General features: G+C 41.2%; 1 protein-coding gene across 1 annotated transcript; it reads right to left on the bottom strand.

Annotated features, from left to right (window-relative positions):
• Positions 1 to 1755: 1755 nt before the first annotated feature.
• Positions 1756 to 18340, bottom strand: RNF32 (ring finger protein 32). Its single transcript, XM_075417490.1, is given in 11 exon segments — positions 1756 to 2108; positions 2452 to 2616; positions 8735 to 8843; positions 9060 to 9183; positions 9629 to 9665; positions 11378 to 11415; positions 11946 to 12050; positions 16737 to 16794; positions 16796 to 17008; positions 17543 to 17600; positions 18280 to 18340. Coding segments are annotated over 10 exon segments (1113 nt in total). The 5' UTR covers positions 17567 to 17600; positions 18280 to 18340; the 3' UTR covers positions 1756 to 1868.
• Positions 18341 to 19634: the final 1294 nt, after the last annotated feature.

Raw genomic sequence — 19634 nt, forward strand, 5'->3', positions numbered from 1 at the left:
ACCGATCTGCAAAACACCTTTTCCCTAATAATTCTCTAATCCAGCCTTTCCCACTTCCATCTGAGGACTGTGGGCCCAGGCACCTGGTAGGGTGGTGGCCGCCTCACCTGATGCATGACAGTCTGATCTTGTTGGCATTATTTGGAAGCTTTCTATCATTTGTGTAGTTGATCAGTTACTGCCTTTTTAGGCAAAATTAATTTTCTTGTTACCTTGACATGTTGCTACTGCATTTTGATTTAGCTTCTTTTGCCTTTATGTGTCCATATGTCTCTTATGAATTACCTGTGGTGACCTGACTTAGTTTCAGCAATGCATAGCTGAAAAGTCATAGTCACGTTTTTATTTCTTTTGGAAGTGGTCAGTACCTGCTGTGGCTCCATGGTTCTCAAGTTCTGAAATGATCCTGCATCTCTGAGAGCCGCTTTTCTCCACCTGCAGCTACCTGGAACTGGTCAGAGTCACAGAATCATGGTATGTTTGGGGTTGGAAGGGACCTCTGTGGGTCATCTAGTCCAACCCCCCTGCCGAAGAAGGGTCACCTACAGCAGGCTGCACAGGACCTTGTCCAGGCAGGTCTTGAATATCTCCAGAGAAGGAGACTCCACAACCTCCCTGGGCAGCCTGTTCCAGTGCTCCGTCACCCTCAGAGGGAAGAAGTTCTTCCTCATGTTCAGACGGAACTTCCTGTGACTCAGTTTGTGCCTGTTGCCCCTTGTCCTGTCACTGGGCACCACTGAAAAGAGTCTGGCCCCGTCCTCCTGACACCCACCCTTCAGATATTTGTAGGCATTTATAAGGTCTCCTCTCAGCCTTCTCTACTTCAGGCTGAAGAAGCCCAGCTCCCTCAGCATTTCCTCATAGGAGAGATGCTCCAGTCCCCTCACCATCCTCGTAGCCCTCCACTGGACTCTATCCAGTAGCTCCTCATCTTTCTTGAACTGGGGAGCCCAGAACTGGACAGAGTACTGCAGATGGGGCCTCACTAGGGCAGTGTAGAGGGGAAGGAGAACCTCCCTTGACCTGCTGGCCACACTCCTCCTAATGCACCCCAGGATCCCATTGGCCTTCTTGGCAGCCAGGGCACACTGCTGGCTCGTGGTCAACCTGTCGTCCACCAGCACACCCAGGTCCCTCTCCACAGAGCTGCTCTCCACCAGGTCAGCCCCGAGCCTGTACTGGTGCATGGGGTTGTTCCTCCCCTGGTGCACTCTACACTTGCCCTTCATCAGGTTCCTCTGCGCCCAACTCTCCAGCCTGTCCAGGTCACGCTGGATGGCAGCACAGCCTTCCAGTGTATCCACCACTCCTCCCAGTTGTGTGTCATCAGCAAACTTGCTGAGGGTACATTCTGTCCCTTCGTCCAGGTCACTGATGAAGTTGAACAAGACCGGGCCCAGTACAGGCAGAAGCAGCAGCCAGGGTTCTAGTTAGTGAATGTGGCTGAAGGAAAAGAAAAAAGGTGTTTCTTGCTACAACTGTGGGTTGCAGCAGTGGGAGCCCTTGTGAGTGGGAACCTGTGCTCATCACATCAGGTGTAAAAAACCCCCATGAGGGATAATAGCGGGGTACTGCTGAATGAACACAATACCTGAAACAACTGTGGCTCAGCTTTGGGAAAGGGTAGTGAAAACGGGGGAAGGTGGGAGTGACAGAGAATAAAAATGCTGTAAGACTAAAGGTGAAACTGAATATAAAAGGGAAGCAACAGCACCCTTCTAACTTTTATTTCTCTAAATACAAGGTGAGTACCATGGTCAATAGAAAATCATTTGCTCTTGGGAGATCTGGATCTGAAAATGCTCAAGTTAGAAGTACAGGTGCTGTCAGCTATGTTCTACTCGGTAGTTCACTATGAGCTACATTTATCAACATTTGAGGATTTTCTTTTGATAATATGAGCAACAAAAAGGACAAAAACGTCGCTGTCCCAAGGAAAACACTTCAAATGCCTGAAGACAGGTATGATGAAACAAATGCGAACAAGAAAGCAGAACAGTCTGCCATGCAAACTGATGGCTGTTACCAGAAAGGAGACAGGCGGGAGGAACCGCAGGACTGAGTGGCGCGATACAGATGGGACAGTCAGAGATCTCTTGCCGAAATGCCTGAGTGAAAAACCAAACAAACCAGCCTGCAGTGAAACGATGGAAGGTAAATACATCAGCAATAGGCGAATTCAAATGTTCAGATTTTGTGATTGTATTTTGAGGAACTATCTCAATTTTGTCTGCAGCCTCTTTAACTGAGTAGAAGAAAGATGCTTATGAGGTAAATCTCTGAACGGTCAAAAGTTTTTAGTATTTCTGATTTGGAACAGATGGACCAAAATTTAAGAAAACAGAAAACACTCAATTGTGACTAAAATGACTGCTGTGTCTCAAAAAAGCATAAACAAGTTTACAAATGCAAAGCTACTAAAAAAAAAAAGAAAAAAAAGCGCCAACCAACCTGCATCTGGATCTTCTCCCCGTCAGTTTCACTTATTGATATTTCTTTTCCTTCCAATTGCTGAAACACATCTCGACTTGCAGCTATAGAATAATCAATCTCAGAAAAAAATTCATCTAGGTTGATGTTGTAAAAACTCAACAGTCGATTGCTGATCTGCTGGACCTGAAAAGCAAATCGACTGCTGTTAGATTTGGAGTTACTTACAGGCACTCCTTACACAGATGAACTGTGAGCGACTGGCCAAGCGGGCCTGATTGGCTGCGTGATCCGTGAAGTCTTGTTGCCATTTGCAGCTGGTGTGCAGTGCTGATTTAGAGGTGAAAAGCATCAGGTCCCCAGACTCCATGGAGGGACCGTTCTCCTTCAGAGAAAACAGTGTTTTCATCACTGAACTTTCCCAAGACAGATCATAGAATCACAGAATTGTTAAGGTTGGAAAAGACCTCTAAAATCATCAAGTCCAACTGTCAACCCATCACCACCATGCCTGCCAGGGCATGTACTGTTCTTAACCCCCATGGGTGCAGCACAGAGGGTCCAGCTGCGTTAGAGAAAGGAAGGGCAGAACTTGGTTGAGCACTGGGTTACTCAATGGGAAACCAGTGCATCTGCTGTGGGGTTAGCTAAAGGCGTGGTATCCCGTGAGAGAAGAGGCATCCTGGGTGGTGTCTTTGGCACCAGCTTTTGTGACCTACTGCCTTAAATACGTTTCTGTGTATTGCACACAGGCTGAAGCAATCTGGTCATCATATCCGAAGATGCTCCCGTCACTGCTCAGCAAAATAAATACCTAAAAGCAATGAATGCTTTTCTACATCATGTCCCCGAGTGCCATCCCAGCTCACTGTGGCCATTTTCTCTCACTGCTGCCATGCTACCTCAAAGTTCTATAGGCAGTCACACAAGTCTTGGACCAGTCTTTTGTGACTCTGTAAGTGCTTTCAGCAGCTTGAAGGCACATTTCGACACCTGTGCTGTGGGCCATGCATCCACATATTTACTGTGAATGAAAACTTGATAGGAGAACAAGGAGCCATCTTCTCAGGGAGGATGGGATGGGGAAGCGGGAGGTGAGGTGCAGAAGGGGGATTGTCAAGGCTGGACAGCCTGATGGTAGCTGAACACTTCCCTATTGTTTCATTTCACTTTTTTTTTTTTTTGGTAGCTTTTCTCTACTAGGACGTGCATTCCCTTACAACTGCTAAAGGGATCCTTCACAGCATGTATCAGCATACTCAAAGTCAACTTTTCTAGACCCAAAGGAATCAAGAGCCAAATCCCACAAAAACTGAGAAGCAAACTTAACATTCTCAGATTTCATTGAAACTTGGAATTTCCGAAATTTCCTTCTAAAACTATGAAAAAACTCATTTAAAAAAAAATGATGTCCATATAATGTGCAAGTATCAAAGTGTCTTCCAGTGAAACCCATGATGTTTCTCAACAAAGACTTTAGAGACAAACATTAGAAGGGTCCAGGTAAGGGAAATGGTGAAAACCATCAAGGAAGGCAAGTTGTTTGCTTCTTGGCGTTAGATTTGATCCTGTGCATTCTTGTTATTTTATGGTCTGATTCACTGCTAACCGAGACCAGTTACAACTTGCTGTACTTCCAAATGATTGCTAACACAACAGTACATTGAAAGGATGTATCCATTTGTTGGTACAACTCAGATTTACTTACCTTGTTTGTTAATGCTGATGTAGCAACATCACTTAAAAAAGAATAATAATAAAAATAAAAAAATTCCGCAAGACCCCTTGTATACCATCTGTATTTAAATCACAACGTGATAGGAAAAGCAGCGACCCCTTCTGTACTCTGTGAGAGAATTCTGTATCTAGGAAAAAGCAGATGGGCAGTCTCTGGGTGCTCCTCTCACACCTGTTCGCTGACAAGAAAGAAAAAGTCTGATTCTGTCCCACCAGAAGATGCACACTGACCTTCAGTGGTATGTGTAAAACAGAAAACAAACAAGAATCCCACCAAGGGCCTCCTTCAATATTTACACTTGGTGATCTCCAAACAATCCCCAATGATGACACTGTGGGCTTCCTGAATGAGACATGAAATACTAATGCACTACGCTTTAATCAGGTTATGTGTTTAATATTTTAATATGATTATTTAATTAAGCAATAACACTCCTAGTAAATCTTATCTGAATTGTCCTAACCTAGGGTCTAGAACTGAATCTACTCCACATTGCAATTTTAACTACTCTCACTGATTTCATTTTAAAATCTGACTTCAGGAAGAACAGGGTAAGATTATGCCTAAACCTTATCTAATTCATGGCTTCTGTTCAACATCAAGTAAAGGTTGATCCATTTGAAAACACTTTTGGTCCTGATTTATACTTGGTCTTGAGTTATATTGGTATCAAACTTTAACAGATCGGAACTGTTTTCATAAGAAAGCTAGGGGAGGTGTAAGAGAAAGCTAGGGCAGCCATGACGATGCTTTCTAACAGCCTCTCAGGACCCAAAATTTGAGGAAAAACAACCATGTTTTAACTCCGCACTTATCCAGTGTCTATTTCTGTGAATGTGAGAGCAACACAGACAGTATGTGGTCAGTTCCAGGCCTTGGCCTGTCTTTATGAACTATACTATGAGTAAACAGGCTGCTGAGGAAAATTAACCAAGGAGAGCTGAAAGCAGGGGGCAGAGCGGGGCTGGGATCACATTAAGCATGCAGTGCTCCTCTGCTTGCTCCTTTTCCCTCAGCAGGGAAAAGCCCTCCATTTCCTTCCTATGCTTACACTTGTGTTTCTCTTCCCCATTTCACGAAGTCATCCTGAAAAGTCCTCTCATGAGCCTCCTTGAGCAGAAACTAAAAATAGAGGAAAACTCTTCTCCTGCCCGAGACAGCGATCTAGTAAGTTCCCCTGCTGCTAAGATACTATCTGCTTTGAGCTACTCCTGTATTTTCTGTAGTATGACCTGGCTCAACCCATATCCATCAATCAGCAAATAAAGTCTTAAGGTTAGGAAGAAAAAAAGTGTAACTGAAAGTTAACCCAAAATTTATGCTAACTGGCAAATGAGGACAAACTATGACCATGAACAGAAAAGAAATAAGAATTTTGGATCATTTGTTAGTGTTCTAGGATTCAAATATTAAATCCTGCTGTGTTTTAATGCATAATACTGAATAATCTTTTTCCCCCTGGAACAACTGGAACCGATTAATTGAATTTATTTCTGAAAACACCATACCTGTATATTTTATGTCTGTGACTTCTTTAAAACTTGAATAGACTGGCACAAACTGAATATTTGAAATACTCTATCAGTATGTAAAACTACATCAGTCATCTGTACAGCAGCACAAGACTATGACAAAAAAAACCCGATGAAACAAAGCACTGAGGTGAACTTTGTCCACAGGGAAGCCTTTTTAAGTGATCCAATGTCAGCAAATTGCTTACTAATGTGTTGACTTATGGCAACCCTCAAAAGTAAAATGAAAAGGCTGGAATTTACAGCATATCAATGAATCAGTTGATAAGCTTTTACTGGTTTAATATCCTCCTAGTTTTGCTGCTTGGAGCCACTTCAAGTTAGCAACAGAATGTTTACCATCTCCACGTGATAAAGGAAGTCAAACGACTAAACAAATTCCAGGACCATTATACTGTTTGGTGAGATTTAAATTAAAATTGTTGGGAGAAATCATCTGGAGGGGGGAGGAAGAGACTAAAGTCAACTACATCACTGACTTACCTCGCTTCCTAAACAATGGCAAGACTTTTAGCAAAGCTGGAGATAATGTAAGGCATTTGAAAAGATTTAATTGCACCAATAAAAGACTATACCACAATTAAATGACATACAGAAGTGACATTTATAGGTGGGATCAAAGAAATTCACTACCTAACATGCTGCAACACCCTGCTTTTTGCATATAGTAGTGCTAAAAAGTAGCCTACTTTGGTTTCAGTGACCTTTGTTATCGCCTTTGATCTAGATTAAAAATTTTAATGATAGGTGTAATAAGGGCTACTGTAGCACCCTGAAACAAGTAATATGTGTCCTCCCTAGCACTAATATTTCAGAGCTTGTTTTTTATTTTGTGATATTTATTTAAGAGTATGAAACTTGACATTTAACCTTTGAGATCCTTCCGGAGGAGGTAGGGTTATTAAATTTTTTTTTTCGGTTGTAATGCCATTTGATTATGCTAATGTTTAGTGAGTGACATTTTAAAAGCACAGCACAAGTTTGAGAGGCAAAATTTATTTTAGAAAAGCTTTTTAGCATCTGGGAATGGATAGCTCCTTGTGAAAAATTTCTTTAGTGTTTTCATTAACCAACACTTAAAAGTATAAGAGCAAACAGCAGGAAAACTCATCTACAATTCCCACGTGAAAGCTGCTAAGAAAAACAAGTATGTATCCTTTAATCATAATTGGTACTGAACTAATTTAAACCTAGCTAATCCACATGAGAAGACATCATAAATTTATTCTTAAAAAAAAAGGTGAAAAAGTAGTACCACTTTGTTCCCTGCAAAATCCTGAAGTGTTCCATATGAGAATGCTTTCCTAATGCTATGGACTATATATGGAAACTATGTTAAATGAAGACATTCCCATGGCTTATACTCATGCAACGATATGTGGGCAGCCTCTCAGGCTGTTTTTCCCTAAACCAGGTCTCTAAGGTAGGGGCCCTAAGAGCTAGCCCACTGTAGGGAGCTTGGTAGACTTCTACTGCAGCCATCTAAAGTTCAGTGAGAGAAATTTTAATAAATGACACTCAGCTGCAACTTTCAGCATATTCAGAAGCCTTCTGCAACTTCCCTTAACTGGGACCCTGTTTATAGCCGAGTATGGTATATTGAGCCCACAGAAAATGGACAACCTTACTGGGAAAGAGGCATGCGGCTGTTTCCCCAGTCTTCATGAAGAAACATCTAAGCGTTTCTGTTGGCTGTTCTCGTCAAGCTTCTTCAGGACAGTCACAATCCACCGAAAGATTCATTTCTTCCAAACTTAAGCATTTGAGCACTTTCAAGTGTAACATTATCTTTCCTCAGTTACTTCCATGTTCATTCTCCCTGTTACAGTGAAGGCCTTTGCACTGATTACAAAGGTAGCGTAGCAATCGGCAAGCTGTCTCAAGAGTTAAGGCTGAGAACAGCATTTGCTCTCTCTCCCCTTACACTCTCACCACACAAGCAGAACAGGGGTGTCAGTTTTGTTGCAACAGCCTGCAAGACCACCTCTAGGGTACCAATCTTGCTATCATACATAAATGCAGAATATAGGAAGAGAGGGTCTTTGCCTTCAAAGCTCACCTCTAACACGATACCACCAAGTAAGCATGAGAAATAATGCCAGACAGTAACAAGCTTTTTTCTGAAAGCACTCTTCTGTTTAACTACAGCATCAATTTAAAAAAACCCAAACAACTGATTTAAGCATTGTCTTAAACCCACCACTAATTTAGGTTGCAACTTGGGTAAGAGGATTTTCCTAGTTGCACGAACTAGCTATGCTTAAATGTCGGTCTTGTGTGGCTTTGTTAATCTCTGTCAGCCAGGCTGTTCGGTAATCCGGGCTGGAAGGTGGCTTCTCCGACTCCCTGAAGGACGGTTTGGTAATCGCTGAGGATGTATCAGAACAGTTTTTGTTACTGAAAGCTGAGCTGGGCTGGCCATTACTGAACTGGGGGAAGACTGGAAGTTGGCAAAGGTGGCCTTGGGGATTGCACAGGGACTCTGCAGCAGCTGTGTGCTTACAGCAAAGCAGGGTCATTACAAAATGCTTGCACCTGGTTTGGCCTCATTTCTACGGGGTCAGGACCCTAATTTATCACACTCTGACTTGCACCTGAGCAGAAGTTTGAGAAGGGCAAAGCTATGGAATGGAACTACCCAGTTTAGCATCCAGTGGGGGAACAATGACAGTGAAAGGAAGTTATGATTGTTCATGGATTTATTTCTTTCTCCCCTTACTATACCCCCTTCATATAATTCTACAGGAAAACAGATTACCGTGATTTATCAAAAACAGAAGGGAAATACACAGCCTCACAAAAAGCCCCACTGTAGTTGGCCTAGGCAAAAGGCAGGCCTTAAATATTTAAATTATTTTCCTTACTTCTACATGGTAAAGAGGATGGAATGACCAGACTAAGAAAACAACTGAGTGCCTCCAGGGCTGTCTGTTTGGTACAAATAAAAAGGAATACATGAGAAGGTAGACAGCTGATATTCAGGAGTTTTGATTTAAGGAAGCTGAATCATACCAAAGAAGCAAATGCAACATACCTTTTTCTCAAAGAATTCCTGTCTTAATTTGCTATCTTTAGGAGGCACTGTTTTTCTCAAGTTTTTATACCATTCTCTAACAATGTATCCCCTCCAGGAAGCTTGAATTCTGTAAGACACAATTTTGCTCAAGAAGAGAAAACTCAAATTTAAATAATTTTACTATTTGTATGAAACAAACATTTTATGTATTTTTTTTTAAACTTTAACTTTCATAGTGCATTCATCCTGCCTAGCTTCTTATTATATTAAAGTTTTAACACATTTGGAACCTTCTTTAGAAATAAATATTGTCCAGTGACAACACCTGTAGCAGAAGGCTTACCTAATAGCGCACTTTATTTTAAACAAGTTTGCCCCATCATGTACCACTCTGGTCTGATACTGCTCTTTTCGACACAGAGGGCAAGACGTTTTACCTGTAAATTTTTCAAAGGCTTTCAGGCATGCTTAAAAAAATAATTGCAATTACTTTCAATATATTTCATACCATTGGAATGGATGAAACACGATAGATTACAGAATGTGAAAACAGTTTATCCGTCAGTCCATGAACACTCTACAAGATGCATATTGCTATAATTAAAATGTTAACAGAATCTTGTAAATCTCCACATATTCGCATGAAATTTCATGAATTAAACTATTCCCACTTTGTATACAAATGTATAGCTCAGTTACAAACTATTGTTTCCCATATGGTTTTAAAAAAGGTAATAAAATGGAATAAAGTGCTTTATCATAAAAAAGCCTTAAATTATATTTCTTACCAAAAAATCTGGAATCAAAATTACTTTTCAAGATGATTACATTTAATTCATTAAGCTACTCAGTTAAGTAGTTTAATTAAAATACTCATGTATTATGTGCTTGAATAGTTATATAAAAATGCACTCACTTTATGGAATACATGGGAACATGAAAGCAGCACCTGTTTTTCAAAGGAAAAAATAATAATACAAAAATCCTCAAATCTCACTTTAAACCATTCTAAAAGCTGAAAAGTAAAAAATTCTGACAAGAAAAATTCTGACTGCCTGAAAGTTATCAGTTTGTTTCTGTTACTACTGCAGTCTTCTGGTGAAAATAAAATTAGTCTTCTGTAGAAATTACTTAATATATTACATCTTAAACTAATGTGTGAATTTTATGTTAACAACACATGGAGTGGCAGAAAGCAAGAAATGTCAACTGCTACTGACTGGAGGAAAAGATTACAAAACAAGTACTTAAAATGAAAGCTGATTCATTTTTCTCCTTTTTCCCCTCAGAGACGTTAAATTTCAAGAAGTGATACACATCAGCATTTCACACATACAAAGAAAAACAAAAGAGAAAGCATGTTCACAGGCTACAAGAAAACTTCACCTTTATTTGACCTAAATTCCCACCAAATGCTGATGATCTCCATCCTGACAAAAGACATAGAGTTGGACAAAAAAGGCAGTTGGCTCTTAGAGGAAGGAAAAACTGGGAAAGGAGTGAAAACCATAACAAGTAGTGTGCACTATTGAGCTGGCAAACACAAAAGGATTAATGGCTAGCAGCCAGCTGAAGGGAAAGCTTTCAGATACAGTGGCTTTTTTCCCTTGAGGGAGGAAAGCTAACGAAACACTGAGGACAAAAAGAATTCCAGAGGCGTTTCCTTTTTTTGTGCCAAATCTGAAGTAAACTTTTTAATGAGTGCTGTCTTTTGCTCTCTCTTGCCAAGCTTTAGACTTTCAGGGTAGCCAGAAACTGGCAGAATGGTCTTTTGCCAGATCCATCCGACCTGTCTGTGGACAACTGTACACCTTCAGTTAATGTTGATGTAAAAGGAAGCAAAAGCCCTGTATCTAAGGTTATTAAAAGACCCTGATTCACATCACAGATTTGGCTGTAAAAAGTCTTGAAGAAAAATTAAAAGGGAAAACAGGCAGAAAAAACACCCTAAAATGCACTGTGCAGAGAAACTTCCAAGCAGTTGAGATAATTCTTCTAATTACCATCATCATCTCTCTGAAGCAGCACTTCTCTTCGATCAGTCACTTATCCATTTTGCTTAATATTTTCAAGATGATAAATGAGATAATCTAATAAAGCATAATGTATTTATGCTTACGCTACACACATGCACTGAATAAAGCCATCATGGTAAAATGCAAACATTTCTTCAGATAACCTAAGGAAGTGACTGACTTGTCTTAAGAGTACATGTACTTCCATTTTACAAACAGAAATAACCATCGAACTAAACTGCAATTAATAAAACTCATGAGAAAACAAAATATATCTTAAATTGTATCATTAGTGAAAATGTACCATTCTGATAAATGAAGGCTAAGATCATATCTAACAGGAGTTTAAATGAAGCAGAAAATAGCCTGTACCTGCTTTGCAAGCACAGATAAAAAGGCCGACTACCTTGTCCTCTACTGTCATAAGTGAACAAACGCTACTGACCTTTCTCTACCATGTCAAGTCCAAAACACTCTCAGAGCTGGCCACTGATAGCTGGGTCCAGCTATTAAATGCTAAATGGTGTCTTACAGCAGAATCTTTCCTTCCTTTCTTCCTCCAGCCAACGATTTATAGCAGTAACACTGGAAAAAAAATTTTAAATACAGGTGTGTAGTCCACCCAATTACACGGTCATACACGTACCTGAGGCTGAAATGCAAATTCTTCCCTGTATATTAGGCCTCATCTGGAGTACTGTGTCCAGTTCTGGGCTCCCCAGTTCAAGAAAGATGAAGAGCTACTGGAGAGAGTTCAGCGGAGGGCTACAAGGATGGTGAGGGGACTGGAGCATCTCCCCTACGAGGAGAGGTTGAGGGAACTGGGCTTGTTCAGCCTGAAGAAGAGAAGGCTGCGAGGGGACCTTATAAATGCCTACAAATATCTCAAGGGTGGGTGTCAGGAGGATGGGGCCAAGCTCTTTTCAGTGGTGCCCAGTGACAGGACAAGGGGCAATGGGCACAAACGGAAGCACAGGAAGTTCCATCTGAACATGAGGAAGAATTTCTTCCCTCTGAGGGTGACGGAGCACAGGAACAGGCTGCCCAGGGAGGTTGTGGAGTCTCCTTCTCTGGAGATATTCAAGACCCGCCTGGACAAGGTCCTGTGCGGCCTGCTGTAGGTGACCCTGCTTCGGCAGGGGGGTTGGACTAGATGACCCACAGAGGTCCCTTCCAATCCCTACTATTCTGTGATATTCTGTGATATATTGCACAAGGCTGTACGGAGTCTCCATGCTGTATGGATCTCTGCTTTAGTTTTACCCATTCTTCAGCTGTTAGTGGCAAGGAAGGAGGCTCAGCTAGGCCTAATTTCTGAGCTGTAGACAATAACAACAAAAAATCACGGAATAAAAACCACTGGCAGATGCAGACAACGGATTTTCTTCATGTGAAATTCATCCATGATGCACTTCTTTAAAAATACTTTATACAGATACTTCACATAAATCTATCATCAGACAAACCACTGGCAGGCAATGTACTTCTCACTATTAGTTAGCTATTCAGGAATTGTCAGAACCTTTTACATACCTGATTTATACAGGAAATTTTTTTAAATGTAGACTTTTATTTGCCAAGTAATTTGAATTTGATACCTTTTCACAGCCATTAAGATGGGGATTACTAACTAGACAATGTAACAATGCACAATAACATAATTTCAAATCATCAGTATAAACAAAACCTCTGTTAGAATTAATTTGTGAAGGTTTCTTCAACATTGCACTTTTGAATTCTTAAAATAAAAATTAATAAAGTGGTATAATAAAAAATGGTTGCTGATGCAAAATACTTAAGAGTAATGAGACTGTGACGGATGCAAGAGAAATAAAGAGAATAAAGAAACGAAGAGATGGTCACAAGACACCAGTGACAGTGTCACTGTGATAGCTGAGCTTGTCAATCTCAACTGATAACTGCGAGGTGCCTTGCCGCACATCCATGTGAAATCTCTGCCTTCTCAAAGAAGGAATCACTGAAAATACTTACAATATTCCCCCCCACCCCCACAAATGGCAGATAAAGTCCAGTCTCAGTATCTCAGTAGTAGAAAAAGATGCTAGGAGGTACAGCAAAGAGTAGATCTTTGTCATCTCTGAAGACCAGAGGAAGCAGCTTGTGTGGACTGACCAAAGTCACTGGAGGAATGTCCAAGCTGTGTGTAATAAGCCAATAACATGAGTCCATGATCAGGCCTCAATGGTATTTGCTAAAACCAGAAAGGAAGAAGGACATGTAATAGAACACAAGCTGATGACACCTAGATGAGAGTTTTAGTTCTAAATAGGAAGGAAAGGGTCAACTCTCTCATTCATATCAAAATCTTTGCACAAACCAGACATCAATAAGAAGCACTTATTTGTTCTGTATAAGCCTTCAAAACCCCATCAGACAGACTGTGTACCCAAACCTATTACAATAGTTAGTCATGAAGAGAAAAGAAATCCTAATGAATCAAAGAATGGGGTTTTGGTGATCCATTTGCTCAAGTATCTCATTATTCTAGGATGGGATTTGCTAATTTCTGAGAGAAAAATTCTGCTCCTGAGCTCATCTATCTACAGATGTGTATTGTTAATTATTTAAAATTTGCACAAAACTGTCTTTAATCTTTTTAACGAACTTTTCTGAGGTACTAAAGGAATTACAAGGAATACTTTCATCCCTTTAGTTGAACTATCTGCCCAACCTACTTCCTTGTGAGCTCACGACATCCTTTGAACGTAAATCAATTTGAGTCCATATCTTAGAACAACAAGATGCCTTTGAGATTTCAAGCTGGGTCAGTTTACGCTTTTGGAACAACGTGGAAAGTGCTTTCTCTACATATGGTTTGGTTCACATAGACCCCACCTTGATACCTTTGACTTCATACCTTTACACGGGTAACAAAGGCAAGCAATGGATGTAAAGCTCAGTATCAAAAGAAAATTTGAATCAATGAATGTTGTAGATTACATTGGTGGTCAAATACAAATTGTCTTAGAGGCACGCTGCTTCAGTTCCTGGACAACTCGATACCCAGACACAAATACAGCACCTCCACACGTGCGGGAGCTCACAGCTCTGCCTGCAGGCTATGGGTTAGAATTCAAACCACTCGTGTCAAGCAACAAAGCACATACGTATGTATTTATGGCATCGTAATTTCAGAATGTAAAATATACACTCTATTAAGATAAAATAGCATTATCTATGAATTTTGGTGCAGTAAAATGCTTTTATCTGGTGGTCTTGATGGTGAAAAATGATATGAGCTTTAAGAGAAATACGAAGGATCCTGCAAAATTTTGAGAGTCTAAAAACTAGTTCAGAACATGTATTTTCCTTGAAGCTTATGCATCAATTGCTGAACACTAGCAGCTGAGTGACGAGGAAGTTTTTCTAACCAGGAGTGCTCTCCCTCTTGACCATTCAACTCTTGAAGAGCATATATTGCACAGATCAGTGTTTCTTGCTACAAAAGAAGACTCAAATTACAAAATACATGATAACAGCTTCAGTAAAAACATATATCAAGTTTCATCTGACAGTAATACCTAAGAGTATCAGTGAATGAGTACAGAAACAAGATCCCATTTTGATAGTTCAATATACACAAGCGATGGTCTTTATGATGAGAAGACCTGGATACACAGGGAGTGAACAAGATAGCAAACCAGTCACAGCAGGAAAGACAGTATCACAACATAAAAAATGCCTACCCTTGATTTTCTTCCAAGCACTGTAGTCAGAGACTGTTGTAAGGGAGACAATGAGATGGCTTTGTGGAAAGCCTTTTGTATACCCCCGGGGTAAGAAAAAATGCTTATTTAAAACTTTCACAAATGGATGATTAAAACTGCCAAATAGGAAGAGATTGGCAGCAAAACCTAACTTCTAAATAATATAAACCAGATGGGACATTTGTGAGGGACAGGTAATACACGTGTTTAGAAGGAAAGCTTTTATACGACAAAGTTGATGAAGGAAAACTGGCATCAGGACACACAAGAAGGGATATGTGGTTGAAGCAAAAAGCTCTGTGAAGAGATTCTCAAAAGCACTTTGAATAAACCCAAGCAATGAAAGCCTACATTTATCACAGTTCAAGACATCCAAGAATTTTCATCCTTGCGCATCAAGTTTGCAAGCCCAACCCATTTACTGACACACCCATTTACAACTGAGTTATTTATCCTCAAATGAACATTACCGAAGTGATTACATACATTAACATTTAACTAATTATTATTTGATTTTTGTACTTAAGTCCCTACTGAGAAAAATTTAATGATAGAGGCCTGTGAGATTTTGTTTGATTACCCACAAACTCAAGAAGAAAATGTTGCACTAAATTAGATTTTCAAAGTTGTTTCACAGCTGTAAGGTTTAAACCCCACAATTCTTAGTAAGAAGAGAAAGCTTGACAGAAGCATTTTATAACAATATGAGACTATAGGTGAAAATCCTATTAAGCAAAACTCACAAACAAGTGCAATTTTTAAAAATCTTTCAGTACATTCTTTCAAATCGCTTGCACAAGCATTCATACGGGACATTTCAGTCAATGCTGTGATTTCAAGGGAAAAATCGTCTTTCTGGTAATTGCAGAGAACATGCTCACACTTGGGCTGCATTTTTTCACCACAACCTTTAGCTTCCATAATCACTCATTATTTATATTTGCACTAACCCAGTACCTCTGCTGTTTTTTCACCCACCACTATCCTCTCTTCTTTCAAACTCCTCTTCAAAAGGAACCGAAGAAAAAACCCTCCCGAGAACTACAACCATGTAAACATAGTAATAATCACCTTGTCTTACTACTTTTGTCCTTTGCACTTGTTACACTCACTTGTTGTATATTATCTTAAGTTACCCTCTTAACCTTCAGCTGATTCCAAAAGGCAGATGCCTGTGCTTGTACAGAGCCTCATTGATTTACATGGTTCTCTTTAGAGCTGGGACTACTGTGACAGTTACTTTAGCAAAGGCAACATGATCTTCAGAGAGGCCTAAGGGCATTTTTATGAAAAAGAATAAATAAAACAATTATTAATGACGATGAAAGTTTATTATGCTTGAAAGTGCACACTGTGGAGCTGGAAGGTCCTTTAAGAAACGCCTAACCAAGACAACTGAATGGATGAAGACAAGATGTTCACGGCAAGAAACCTTCAGAAAAGGGAAATACAAGACTGAAACTGGTAGGTGGGAAGCACATTTGGACTCCTGGGCTGCTAAGATGCTCTCTGGCTCTGATTGTTTAAGCAATAGTCTGTCGCTGCTGCACAACTGTATTATTATACTACTATTTAAAAGTGAGTTTTCTCACCAGGCATCATTCCAAGCCCTCACATCTGTGACTTTTATCTTGTTGCATGTTTACTTCTAAATTTGAAAAAGGTATTTAACTACAGGTGTTAATTCTTCCCGGGTTTAGCCCCAGGACCACTGTAAAAACAAACCTTTTTAACTTTGAGTAAAGGTGGATATATATTAACAAAGAATACATTTAATGCAGCGCTAGTCCATGTCTTTTTACTGAATAAGGAATAAAGAAAACCATTTCAAATAGACTTACAAAAAATCTTAACACGAAAACATTCCCCCAAATAAATACAGTGTCAAAATCACTGATATTTGCTTGCGAATATAAGGTAAAGAAAGTTATGACAGTCAACATACAAAACATATTAAAAAAGTGTAAAGGACTTCCTGTTGCTTAATGAAGAATTCTTATTCATCAAGATGCACTTACTAGCTTCTTAATTTTTACCTTCATTGTCACAAGAATAATATTTTTTATAAATTTCAGATATGAAAAGACACATTCAAGCCACTGATGGCAATTCCATTGTTTACCTGATGGCCTAAACTGCTGAATTTTGACAAATTTTGAAACAATATTTTATGTTGCTTAGCACTGAATTATCTTATTGAACAGAAAGCTTATCTTCTTCATTTTAGTTTATTTTAAATAAAACCAAAAATTCACAAATCAGAATATAATGGTTTACCTAACGTTAGCTGTGGAGGACTGGGATCAAGAACATACTCCTTTTCAGCATCTTCCTTGCTTTTGTGGCGACTGCTCTTTTTTCCTTATCCCAGTATCTACTACTGCTCTGACCATTTCTTTGTTCACGGGTTTGTAAATGGTCTTGGTATTCCTTGTCCTTGACTTAAAAGGATCTGCTAAAGAAAGATCCTGGAGCTGATGAATGTGTATTATATGATCCTGTAAAGCAACTGCAGAAACTAATACCGTCTGTCGTTTGGAGGGACGGCCCTAAAAAGAAAAAAAAAACCACCCCAACTTTGAATAATTATTGTTATAAATGAATTAAAAACATATATATTATACTAAATTAAAAGAAATTCTGCTCCTAGCCCATATTTCTGACTTGTCAAAGGCTTTTATACACATGCAACTCCCGTACTTGAAGTGTAACATACAATTACCATAATATGAAATTTAAGATTGATGTTTCTGACACATCCTAGTTTTAACTTATAAAAAGTCAAATCTTTAATTTATCATTTATATTAAATAAAACAGCAGTAATTTTAAAGTTTTAATTACTGAGCCCATAATTATTATATGCAATAAACTCATTATGGACTATAAGTGTTTGGCATGCCCAAACATATTTTTACTTCAATATAATTAAAAACAATCCCAAAGGCTAACCATGCCTTCCAAAACACTGAATGTAAACAAGAATATATGATTTTTATATGGGGAATGGGCTTATCTATCTATTCCTCCATTTCTCCACACCCTTCTGCCTTATTTTAAAAGATGAAAGATGTTAAATCATACCTTGTAAAAATCATGATGCTCCATTGATCATCTTTGGCTGATTTTACAAGTCATGTGGCTATACAAACAGATACGCACAAGAACTTGAGTAATACCTCTCCGCAGAAACAGCCTCATCGAAAGCAGAAGAGAAACCTCCAATTTCACTCGTTTTCTCCTAGGCCTAGCACGGGAGACAGCTTAACATGTGCCCCAGGCACAGCACGCTAACTCTGGATCCATAAACCACGAGCTGTGCCCTGCTCCCGCCCACCTCACCTCACCCTCAGTGGACTGCCCGTAACGGACACGCAATAGCCTCAAAACGAATGGCGCTAACCACAAATTTCAAGCTGAACCGAGGAAAAAACACGTCCATAGCAATAAACGCCACTGAACTGTTCTGCCAGAGGAGTTTATTGTACACAAGGAGGCCTGTGATACGTAGAGCGAGGATGCCGACAGCAGCCCCTTTGGGGCTGAAGCTGCTCCGCTGCCACCTCCGCACTCTTGTCGGTACAGCAGGAAAACCCGCAGCTCGGCAGCGAGAGGAGGCTGGGGGGGGGGGGGGGGGGGGGGCAATGACACCCCGAAAGCTGGCTGTGCCAAAATCCAGCCGCGACGTCCCCGGGCGGGATGAGGGCGTCGCGCCCGGCCAGCCGGGCCACCTCACGTCATGCCCGAGCCCGCTCTAGGACTTGCCCCAGCCCCCCACCCGCGGCCTCATCGCTCTTTTTCACCTCTCGCACCTTTTTTACCTCACAGACCTCGCCTGACCGCGGCCCACAGGCCGCCCCGCTCACCCGCCTCCGCGCCTCCCGCAGCAGGGGCCGCGTTGCCGGGCAACGCAGCTCCCCGGCGCGGCGACGGCGGGGGAGGCGACTGCGCAGGCGCGGCGGGCTGGGCGGGAGGGCGCCGAGGGGCGAGTCTGCCCGCTCCTCTCCTCAGGGGGGACCGTGGCCTTCCCTGGCCCGGCAGGGGCGGCTGGTCGTAGGGGCGGCCCCGCGAATGGCTCATTGCTCATTTCCCCCCAGCACCGAAGCTGCACACTTTCCTGTATCTCGTCCTCGCTGGTTAGACTTTCCCCTTCAGATCCTGTGTCTGTGGTGTAACATAGGGGTTGGTAGTGCACGTTAATGGCAGCCCTCCGTGTGCGTTTTCACTTGCAGACTGTTTTTTACCTCTGCGTTTTTCATTTTTGAATGTGCATTTTTAATTTTGGAGCAGTTTCTCACCTGGCGGGTGGTAAGATGAGAGGGAGGCCCTGTCACTATCGTCCATTGAAGGGCTTCCTTCAGCAGCGGCCTTTTAGCAGAGCTCTCCAGCTTCTCCCAGCCCCCAGCAATGGCAGCAGGAGTGCGCAGTCTTTGGCCATTTGCTCGAGTAGCCTCCCTGGTTGGTGACAAAGACTGAGGCACTCACTGTGCTGCTCTGGCGCCAGTTGGCTGTTGACCTCTGATCTGCTGGGGGGTCAGCAGTTCAGTCATGGGTGGCTCTGGCGTAAAAAACACCTTAGGGTGATTATTTTGGTAGTGGTGATTGCACCTCTTCTGAAGCATGGCTGGGTGGGGTGGGGGTTTATATTTCCCCCTCTGTTTAGCAAAGTCAGGGTGGCCCCTTTGGAGTTACTCGCTGGTGGCTTTAAGTTTTAACGGATGCTACATCACTGCCATTCTGGGTGACCAGTATTTTTGGCAATAGAGTCACTATTATTAAAAAATCATTTCTATATGAAGAGAACAGATGAGTGGTATCCATATGGTTCAAACCAAAGATCCATGTCACTTAGTGTCCCATCTTTGTCCATGGCAAAAAGCAGATGGCTCGGCAAGACTGTTAAGACGGAGGTTACTGTAAAGCAGCAGCTCCTTCAGGGACTTCCCAGCCTTCAGAGCGTGGCTTCCTGACCCAGAAGCACTGCCCTGTTTTTCATAAGCACTGACGTGTTTCTTAAAGATCCAGAACTGTGCGAAGGTACTTGTAACACCTAGCAGGAGTGTAGGCTTCCTCTGGCCATTTTCCTCGTTATTCCCACTTGGAGGCCCTTTATTTCCCAAGAGGACAGGTACAGATGCTGCCTCAAGTCCAGGTGTGCCATTTCTTTAATCTTTTG

This window comes from Opisthocomus hoazin, chromosome 4 (genome assembly GCF_030867145.1).
Source record: "Opisthocomus hoazin isolate bOpiHoa1 chromosome 4, bOpiHoa1.hap1, whole genome shotgun sequence".
NCBI lineage: Eukaryota > Metazoa > Chordata > Aves > Opisthocomiformes > Opisthocomidae > Opisthocomus > Opisthocomus hoazin.